The following is a 10,859-nucleotide window of genomic DNA, read 5'->3' as shown; positions in this document are numbered from 1 at the left end:
AGACCGACCCTGGTGATTTGACAGCCAGACATCAACTCAGAAGGTCACTGCACTGTCACAGTTTTCACTGGTATCTGAAAAATATTTATCCAGAGGTTCCTTACCCAATAGAATTCTACGGAGTGTTTCAGGTATGTTTAATACAAAAGTGAGCAAGATAACCTTCTTAGTATCAACACGGAAGGCTAACAATTTGTGTTTCCAGTTACCGTAGTCTTGGTTACCCAGACTCCCCTGACTTCCTTCTCTGCCACATTCTTATTTCTCTGATCGTAGTTGCAGCCGCCTCTGCCACAGTCTTATTTCTCTGGTCGTGGAGGGAGCCGTCTCTGCCACAGTCGTATTTCTCTGGTCGTGGAGGGAGCCGCCTCTACCACAGTCTTATTTCTCTGGTCGTAGTGGAAGTCAGAGAGGAGTCTGGGTGACCGAGACTATGGTTATGGGGTCTGATTTGCAATTTTTGAAAGAAAAGTTGATGGTCAGTGGCAGGGGTAGTATTAAACATTCACCAAGCCACGATTAACTAATAATATATAGAAACACAGTATATTATTTCAATAGCAAACAGGCCCGCACACACACACACACACACACACACACACACACACACATATATATAGATAGATAGACAGATAGATAGAAAGATACATACATACATACATACATACATACATACATACATACATACATACATACATACATACATACATACATACATACATACATACATACATGTATATAGTATCCATGAGTTTAAAAAGGTATTTTCATTTACTCATTTACTTATTTTGTTCGTTTGCTTGTTTGTGTATGTTTATTTTTATTTATTTTATCTATATACAATGTATGGACGGACGGTCTAGGACGGTGCCGTAAAAGAGGACGTGGTTTACGACAATGACACATACGAAATTGTTGGTCGGTCTTTCTTGAATTGACGTCTTGCTTTAGTTGTACCTCAGACCACTATAGAAAATTCTACACAGTGGCCCGAGTTTGGACTTATACTCAAAATGAACCTGTTTTTCCCCCACAGGTTCGACATAATAAGACGAACGAGTGCATTGACTTTTCACCTTGGCTACTATCAATAGAATCTAAACGTTATGGCTTCTCGGATAAATCTAGATACATGTATGTAAAGAAATGTGATAACAATACAAATGAGGTAAAGTAACGTCCTTATACGTCATCATGTGCTGTATATCAGTGTACCTTGGCATCATCTTCTGAAGGCAAACAAAACAAAATATAATTTGAAAAAAGAAGACACTGCTACACTTTAAATAGTGTTATACCCGGAAAAACCGTGACCCACCAACTAATAATTGCAGAATAGAACAAATTCCACAGGAACACGTAGTATTTCTTGGATTGTGATAAATACGTACATTCATTATTAAACGATACAAGACTCTGAAAATACTTGCAGATTCCCTCGTTTTTTCTCTGGATAACAGTTTAGAAGTAGCAGGCATTTGAAATAATGTTGATGGTGCAGACAAGAAGCGACTTAGCAGTGAATGAAAAAAAATGAAAAAAAAAATTCTGATAAATAAAATATTGTATTGCACGTTGCATGTCTGTCAGTGTTCGCCAACTATGATACAATGTATTTGAATATCAGAACTGATAGTGTCAGATAGATAGTTTTATTGCATTTCCAGGCCTCCGGCCCATTTGCAAGGAGGTTACAAAAAATTCAAAGTCAGATCATGACTTTCAGTTACAGAGTGCGTGAAATCAAGGGATCTACATTACAGTGAAATGAAAGCACAGTTACATACAAACATACAGAGGTACGATAAAGTTATAAAAAATCAGAATCAACACTTAACTTGAAGACAAAATTTCTTTACGTATCTGAAAAGCCTTATAGATATAACTTGATAGTTTCCTAAGGACAGCATCATCTTTTGAGGCCATCAGACGGTTAAATTTACATAGGTTAGGAAACAGTATGAAATTCTCTGGAATAAATTTCAATCTCAAATCATTATAAAGGAAGCATTCAAACAAAAAATGGTACTCGTCTTCAATCATATTTCTTTTACAAATTTGACAAAATCTAGCCGTACTTTCTATACCCTCATGTCTACCTGTTTCAATAGCTAAAGGCAAACATGCACACCGAAAACATGCCATAATCTGTCGTACTTTAAAATCACAGTTCAAAAATAAATATTTCTCGGGTTCAAGTAAACTCTTAAAATTTACATATGTACGCAATTTAGGTTTAGACTGTATATGAGTCCACCATAATTGTTTCGAAATGTCTTGTGCTCTTGCTACAAATTCGCTAATAAAGATATCCTTATTTCCTACTTCTTGACAAAGCCATACTTGTCCAAACCCATAAGAATATAAAATATTTTTAACAGAGGATACCCAGTTGTGTCTACCCATTAAATCTAAATTATATAACATAAGATACGCTTGACGAGGCAATCGATGGGGAGGTAGCTCGATTAATTTAAGCCAAAAATTAACACAACGTTTAAGTGACCATACGAAAACTGGTACGCGTCCACACTCTCCTACAACTGCCTCGTTAGTCGCACTAGGTGGTAAGCCCAGAAAGACCCTACACCATCTACGCTGAAGACGTTCAATAATATCATAACACTGATAGCCCCATATTTCAGAGCCGTACAGGATAATGGGTTTGATCATTGTATCAAACAGCATGAAATGTATGTCAAAAGGGAAACCGCCAATTCTTTTACTTGCAATTAACAAAATATTCAGAGCTTTGTTTGCTTGCTCAGCTAAAGTAGCAACGGTCTTGCCCCAAGTATTTCTGGAGGAGAGAAGTAGACCTAAATATTTGTAATAGCTTACAACATCAATAATTTGCCCATTCAAAACCCATTTTTCCGATTTGGCTCTATGCCCCCCCTTTCTGAAAATCATAATTTTCGTTTTGTCCATATTTACCTTCATTTTCCATTTTTCACAAAATTGACCTAAAATATTGATAAGTCTTTGCAAGTGTACAACTGTATCCGCAAAAATAACAACATCATCTGCATATAACAATGAGAAAAGGTCATGCAAATCCTGTGTTAATTGAATGCCAATAGAATCAGAATTAATTAACATATTATTTAGTTCCTCTATAAAAAATGTAAATAAAATTGGGCTGAGCATACAGCCCTGTCTAACACCAACTGGACAATCAAAAGATCTCGACGCAATTTCACCTGACTTAACACAAGACTTTACGCTTGAGTACATTGAACGTAAAATGGAAAACATATTGCCATCAATACCAAGAACAGAAAGCTTATACAGTAATAAAGAATGGTTTACCTTATCAAAGGCTTTAGAAAAGTCAACAAATAAACAATAGAATTTGCCTTTTCTGACACTTAAATATTTTTGAATTACGGCATGCAAAACAAAAATGTTGTCTACAGTGCTATGATTCTTACGAAAACCAGCCTGACAATCGGAAATAATATTGTTACTTTCAGCCCAATTTGATAGCCTAGAGTTTAAGATAGACGTGAAAATCTTCCCAAGAACATTCAATAGTGATATGCCCCTATAGTTGTTTACGTCATTTTTGTCTCCTTTCTTAAACAATGGAATGATGACCCCTCGTGACCATGTATCGGGGAAATTTCCCGATTCAAAAATTGAATTGAATAAGACAGAAAGAAAAGGCATAATAATATCTACAGAGTATTTGTAAAATTCACCAGGTAGTCCATCAAGACCAGGAGCCTTTCCAGATTTCAAACTTGCCAATATTTCATTTTCTGTGATCGGAGCATTTAGATCATTGTCAACTTCACCTGGAGTAAATAACGAATCCAAATTCTTTAAAGTATCATCAACTGACTGTAGAAAATCTTTATCACCACGCTCTGAATCCCCACATTGCTGATAAAGATTACAAAAATACTCGTACCACTCATATAAGCTTATATCATTTGAAGCATAACTTTTACGTTTGATAAAAGAGTTCAGAATTTCCCTGATAGTGTCTCTTGTATTGTCGATGTCGGCACCACAGGTTAACTGTTCTCCAGAGCTGCAATGACTGTATAGCAATGAAGTAAATTGACCAATGGGGATTTGAAAGTAGAGTTATGTCTGGTATATTAGATGTTCTTTATTTCTATCTTTGTTCAGCACCAGTTAATAATATACACAAAACGTAATGAAATTCGGGTAGACGGGACGTGTTTGTCGTACCTACCACCGGATACACTCGTCCGTATATCGAAATGCCATCGACGTGGAGGATCACAGGAATGGAGATATCACCAAAAGGTTGGTAGACGGTTATAAATGACCATTCACTTGTAAGATGTTGGTGTTCGCACCCAATGTATTATCTGGGAATTCGTCTAAACAGTTGAGCACTGTACTATTTCCGATATTATTTAAGCACAAATTCGTGGATGGCATTCTGGGTTCATGTTGTCATCCGAGTCAATAGACTGTAAAATACGTCATGTCTGCCTATCGGCCCACCACCGGCATATTTCCAGACTATATACTGCCGAGAGATTGATTCTTAACGTAGAGAATAGTGCAGAAGAATACCATGACATTTAAGATAAATATGACGGATATAAGGTGCTTTGAAACAAGATACATGCCTCTCCTCCATAATCTAAGCCCTATTCGACAATATCTGGGTTATAACTGTCTTCTGGATTGATCACTTTAAAGTTGATGCTGTTCTTGTCACCTGTGATATTGCCACTTGAGTATACTGTAACCAAAATGCTAAATTTTGCCACAGTCACAGGTTATTAGTACTGGTTAGTTTGAGTTTGTGCTGTAGTTTGCACTACCAAAATTGATCTTCCTGCTGTATGGCAGAGCTTTCAGGGTTTCTTTTTAAAAAAATTGTGAAACAAAGGAAAAAGTCGTTATATTTTTTCTCTCTATGACATTTCCCCCACATTTTTATTTTGTCATCAGACTCGTATGTTGGAACACTCAGCAACTGGGTTGTGTCTTGATGAGCCGAAGTCTGTACGTCACAAAGACGCAATAATCCGGACAGCAATGCTAAAACCATGCCAACGTAGACCAACGCAGAAATGGGACTTTGTGATGAAATGGGCGGGGAACCTAAAATTACAAAAAATGATACAAAGGGAATAACAGAAATGTTATTAGGTGATGCCTGATATACTTTAACCTTGAACCTTCCGTCTCTAGTACATACAGAGTCAAATGCAGTTATCGTATTGAGAAACTTGATGAATGAAATATCCAGTCAACCCGTGATATTTATATATAATATCCGAATGAGTGCTACGTCATCGAGGACAACTGATTCCCCTTATATCGGCCGTATCCCTCCGCGCCGATAGGTGATGTGGGATACAGACATAGGGGAACCATGAGATTATTTATTTATTATATACATAGACCCACTAATTTCTTCTATTATGAAGACGATCTTACATTGTAAACTTAAATAGTCTCAAAATTTATGATCATGTTTATGTTGGCATAATTTGAAACAAAATGTGGATACAACTATATATGATTATCCTACAGCTATACATGGGAAGGTATAAACCGACAAGATTTTAGAATAAACTGGAGAATTCATATTTTGAAAACCTATATCGAACAACTACACTAATTGATACCAATGTCTCAATGGGAGAAAAGTACCGTATATGTGTTTGCGTCTTTTCAAGAAGGAGAAAGGCAGAATGAGGCAGGGAAGGATTGGGAAAGATGAGTTCTTTATTCCATAGTATCATTGTCATAAACCACAGCCTCTTTTACAGCACTGTCCAAGACACACTGCTGAGAGGTATAAATATACTTATAAATGTCTAAATAATGAACATTGATGATGATATTAAATTTGAAAGAGTCTTAGATGACACTGGGATCAAAAGTCAACATGCTGATTTTAGCAACATTAAATGAGATAGGTGAAGGTGCTATAAAATATTTACACAATAAGCCAAGTTACTTAGCATGAATCACGATATAATTTCCTCTGTTATTCGTACATTGAATGTCTTTACAAGTAAATAGAAAGAGAATAAAGATGATTCTTTTTTATGTAATTTGTAATTTACACTTTATTTTCTTCACAAATTGTACTGCATACTAAGCCCCCCCCCTCCCTCCCATCTTCATCGACCACTCCATGTCAGCTTTTACCAATGTCTAATCTTTGGTGTCAACTTGCTGCAAGCGGCTGCCATTTGGGGTCAATTTCTGGCATGAATGGATCTGGTGCTGTGACATCGATATGCTCATTAGGTATTGGAATGATAATCCTATGTGCATGTAACATCATACGATAAGGTTCTGTATCTTGTCTCAGACTGTATGTGTAGTCTCCTATGATAGTGTGACCAATAGAACTACAGTGTACTCGCAGCTGATGTCTTCTACCTGCAATACAAAGTAGTAACACACAGTAGAAAGATTTGTAATTCAATCCTGGATTCTTGGATTAATGCTGTGTGATCATGTCAATCCATAATGATTAGATTGATGTAGTTTTTGTTGGCCCGCTTAGAGAAAGGGTTAAAATTTAGTTATGAAAGAAAGTTGTTTGGCAGAGCTTGTTGGTCCACAACAAAAGAATAATCCTATGTAATCCTCATGGAAGATAACACTAATGTGAGAACCTGGGATTGAAACCCTGGCCTTTAAAGACTATTTTTTTCGATAGTTCTCCCAGACAACCAATTTTCTCACAAACCCTTTTAATCCTAATCTGAGATGGCCTTTCTCTTTACATTTTTATAACACGCAAAAATTATGATTATGGGGTCTTTAAATTTCTAGATCAACTTAAAACTTTTCGAAATATTCATAACATATGGGAGGAAATTACACTGTGATATTATTACTGTGATGCATCAAATAACCTCTGATCTTGCTAAATACATTCATAACTATTTTAAATCAAAGGAAAACCCAAGTCAGGCATATTTGTGCCTTTACTACACTGTATATATTAAGATATAGAGATGTGGGTATTCATCACATGATCAACAGAGGTTTTCCTACATATCCTTCAAAATCCCCAAAATAGCCTAAGGCATGTCTTGAGCAGGAGGGCTTCATTACAAGATTTTAAAAGTTGAGTAAGTTACCGAGGCACTATTTTATCACCCAAAATCATACGTAAGTTAAGTTGATAGCAGTAATCAGTACAAGTGTACTAAAGCAGAAATAAGTCTGACTGGACTTTTTCTTTAAGCTGATAGCAGTAATCAATACAAGTGTACTAAAGATAGAAATAAGTCTGACTGGACTTTTTCTTTAAGTTGATAGCAGTAATCAATACAGAAATAAGTCTGACTGGACTTTTTCTTTAAGTTGATAGCAGTAATCAATACAAGTGTACTAAAGACAGAAATATGTCTGATTGGACTTTCCGTTTATTACAGTTGAAGAAAAATTAATTCCATTCTGTTTAACATAAATATTGTTTTGTCAACCTAAAACTTGAACAAACTATGACTACACCAAGTAGAATGAACAGAAAAGACTACATACACAATCAAATAACAAAGGTAGTGATACACCACTGATGTATTACCAAATACATGCTGAGAACTCTAGTGCTGCACTGAAGAATATTACCTGTTTTAGGAAATAATAGGACTTTGGTAGCAGGTTTACCATCATAGCGCCCTCTATGTTGGACCTGGAGGTGAGTTAAAGCAGATTTCTTGTTACTGTAGAGTTGGGAAGACTCATTTGGTACACACATCATGTGACTGCATCCATCTTCTAGATTCTCAGCAACTTCTTTTTCTACTTCTATGAAGTCTTTATCAATATGACCTCTGACCTGGACAAAAATGCGATACCAAAGTTACAAAATATTTTGGTATTTTACTGACCTGGATGACAATATGCAGAAGTTCTCCAGTGACATTTACAATGAAAACATGATTTCATAGAACTAATATATACATTGACTGTATCTCATAGAACTAATATATATATTTACTGTAGCAATAAAAGTGCATTATAGAGTGGAGAGGATATTGTTCATGGATTCCAAGAATCAATAAGAGAGTACAATATAGTTACTTTGGAATGATAAATTGGAAACGAATGCGTTGTTTCTATTTATCTACTACAGACTTTGATTACACAATGATTTAATTATTCAGCATTGATGTTTCTCTCTGGACTGGCGGAATAATATGACCATAAATTGATGGTAGTTGGTATCCTTGGTCTCTGTTAATGATGAGTCTTCTTTGTCTGATGTTGGTGGCTAAAATCATTGCATGATCAAGGTCCGTAGCAGATGGATTGAAAAGTTGCATTCATTTCCAATTTACCATTCCAAAGTAACTATATTGTACTGTCCTGCATTATAGACTCTACGTTAATAGTGATGAACCTACCAGTGCCACATACTCCTTGTGTACTAGTCTTTCTTGGAATAACTTTGTAGCTACAGCACAGGCTGATTTGTTTAAAGCCAGACACAGTACACCACTGGTTGAATAATCCAATTGATGAACAAACCTTAGAAAATAATAGACATAGAATAACTGATGTTATAACACATCACTTTCATAGTCTTCAGTGATTGGCTTAGCTCGTGTCACATGGTATGGATTAGTGACCTCAATTTACATAAAGTGAGACACTAGTCACATTCTATTTTCCATAGGGCACTATTCATGTAGCCTGTTCTACCGATGATTTGCTTTGACTATGGAAAGGATATTTGTCTGAGAATGTGAAAAACAATATTGCCTGGACTTACTTGGGCACTAGTAGATGTCATATTAAATTATCCCTCCCCTGTGCTGTTATGTAGGAACACTTTCCCTCGGCTTGCAGCCAGCTTTAACTCTGGAACTGTAGCCTCAGGAAATAGTTGCTGACAACCCTTGTGGTTATAGATGTCTACTAGTGCCCTCATAGCCTGGAAATAAATGTATATTAACCTTATGAAATAATTGAATAAGGACCCAAACTTGTTTGAAGAATGCATAATAACTTTTTCTCCCCTTTTTTTTCTCATACACAAGTATGAACTCATTCATTTGAGAGTTTTAAATTAAAGACAATCTCTCAATCTCATGTAGAACATGACTAAGCAAGTTGTTTACAAAAAAGTGGAACTATTAATTCTGTTTTCTCATATGTGCAGGCATTTAAATGAATAAAATATTCTGATGAAGAATGTGCCAGATAAAAAGCCACTGGTAGACTGCACAAAGTATAATGCAATCTATACCTAATAAATTAAATGCAAACTGGGAACTTGCTTTGCTTTCTCTTGGTCATTGGATGCGCATGCTGTATTTTTACATGGAGCTTTCCCCAACTGTGCATGGAGTGCATTACATTTTCTGTCATGAATCTTACTTTTATGCAATTACATGCATTCCCAGAGTGTTGAGGAAGTATATAGGGCAACTGTGTCACTAAAGGTCTGGGGGCACTTTGAGCAGTGTGGAAAAATACTGTATGAAAATACATTCATGACTTGTCATTGCAATGTATTTCCTACCATGTCCCCTGGGTTGACTGGGTAAAATTATGGTTCAAATTTTACCCAAGGACTTTTGCCATTCGGAAACTTTCAGTACTTTAAGTGAGGTGCATTCTGCTAGACAGTATTTTTTAAGTAACATGCACTGATGCAGCAGTTTACATAGTCCTGCCAGCAGATAGAGTACAGGACTCAATACTGACATTATCCCTAAATGAAAGGGACTGTTAGAATCGTCTGCAAGCAGGACAACAGTTTACTAATCTAATTAAAATCTGATGTGGTGAAAACGGCTTGATTTTTTATGTACCCCTATTTGTTCACTTATTTGTTGTTCTTTTTTGTTTTGTTGTTCTGGGGGTGAAAGTAGTGTATCATACTGATTACACAAGTAGATCAAGGTTTCTGACAACTCTTGAGTTCTGGTGCTTTGTTCTAACTCTTAACATTGGTGGCAGCAGTGGGATGTTATGTTCAGTGATCACACCCAGAACAAAAATTGAAAAAAAATTGACAAAAAAGAGATGGAAATAGAGGTAAATAAAGAAATAAAGCCGCTTTCACCATATCAGATTTTAATCAGATCATGGATGTATTGGGGGAGAATACATCCACTAATACATCCATGATGAGGTTGACCACATGGATCTCAGGCTCAGTTTTGTTTACAAATACAAATAAACAAGTAAACAAACAAACAAACAAACAAACAAACAAACAAACACATAAACAAATAAACTGATTACTACATGAATAAACAACAACAAACAAACAAACTACCCCTCCAAAACAGTCACCAATGGAGTCTCCATTTTTTTTTTTTTTTTGGGGGGGTAGTGTTTGTTTGTTTATTCATGTAATAATCAGTTTATTTGTTTATGTTTGTTTGTTGGTTTACTTGTTTGTTTGTGTTTGTTTACTTGTTTATTTGTATTTGCAAACAAAACTGAGCCTGAGCTCCCTGTGGATTGACCAGTAGACTCATGCATGGAGGGTCTATGGATTGACATACCTGAAATCATGTACCACTGTGGTGTCTGCAAGTTCAGGATGTAATCTTTTTAACTGGTTACTCACTGTGACGTCATGATTTGGATCTTGGTGATTAATCATTACATCATAATGTTTGTTGACAATCACGTAATTCTCGCTTTTGTATAAAACTGAAATGTCATCCAGGGTCGCTTCTGTTTCCATGCTTACCAGATCATGTCAAACTTTCAAAGTATGGACTTCAATTCAGTTGTGAATGACTCCAGCATGTTCAAAAGTAAACCCTCTTCTTTCCTAACTCAACTCACATGAGGAGCAGATGCTTCTGTTTATAGTTGCAAGTCTTCCAGCCGAACACGCCGTATTTACTTCCGGTGAATACAACTTCCGG

General features: G+C 36.1%; 2 protein-coding genes across 2 annotated transcripts in view; one reads left to right on the top strand and one right to left on the bottom strand.

Annotated features, from left to right (window-relative positions):
* Positions 1–5,282, top strand: part of LOC144435528 (polypeptide N-acetylgalactosaminyltransferase 13-like) — an 11,658-nt gene extending 6,376 nt beyond the window's left edge. Inside the window, exons 7-10 of the mRNA XM_078124119.1 lie at positions 1–131; positions 1,037–1,168; positions 4,141–4,281; positions 4,942–5,282. The exon at positions 1–131 is cut by the window's left edge and continues 199 nt beyond it. Of these exons, the coding sequence (XP_077980245.1) occupies positions 1–131; positions 1,037–1,168; positions 4,141–4,281; positions 4,942–5,127 (590 nt within the window). The 3' untranslated portion in view covers positions 5,128–5,282. The remainder of the gene's footprint in view (positions 132–1,036; positions 1,169–4,140; positions 4,282–4,941) is intronic.
* Positions 5,283–5,863: 581 nt separating this feature from the next.
* LOC144435730 (RNA pseudouridylate synthase domain-containing protein 1-like) lies at positions 5,864–10,811 on the bottom strand. Its single transcript, XM_078124339.1, has 4 exons — positions 10,488–10,811; positions 8,373–8,496; positions 7,594–7,804; positions 5,864–6,390 (listed from the first exon to the last, which is right to left on the bottom strand). The coding sequence occupies exons 1-4, from the start codon at positions 10,670–10,672 to the stop codon at positions 6,173–6,175; spliced, it is 738 nt and encodes a 245-aa protein (XP_077980465.1). The 5' UTR covers positions 10,673–10,811; the 3' UTR covers positions 5,864–6,172.
* Positions 10,812–10,859: the final 48 nt, after the last annotated feature.

This window comes from Glandiceps talaboti, chromosome 5, assembly GCF_964340395.1.
Source record: "Glandiceps talaboti chromosome 5, keGlaTala1.1, whole genome shotgun sequence".
In the NCBI taxonomy this organism is placed as follows: Eukaryota; Metazoa; Hemichordata; class Enteropneusta; family Spengelidae; genus Glandiceps; species Glandiceps talaboti.
Note: the sequence above shows the minus strand (reverse complement) of the source record. Positions and strands in the feature narration are given on the sequence as shown.

Excerpts from the sequence above, each read along its gene's own strand:
- LOC144435730 (XM_078124339.1), bottom strand. The coding sequence starts at position 10,672 with ATGGAAACAGAAGCGACCCTGGATGACATTTCAGTTTTATACAAAAGC. Across the intron at positions 8,497-10,487 it reads ACAGTGGTACATGATTTCAG|GTTTGTTCATCAATTGGATT; the intron begins GTATGTCAATCC and ends TTATTTTCTAAG. Across the intron at positions 7,805-8,372 it reads ACAAGGAGTATGTGGCACTG|GTCAGAGGTCATATTGATAA; the intron begins GTAGGTTCATCA and ends ATTTTTGTCCAG.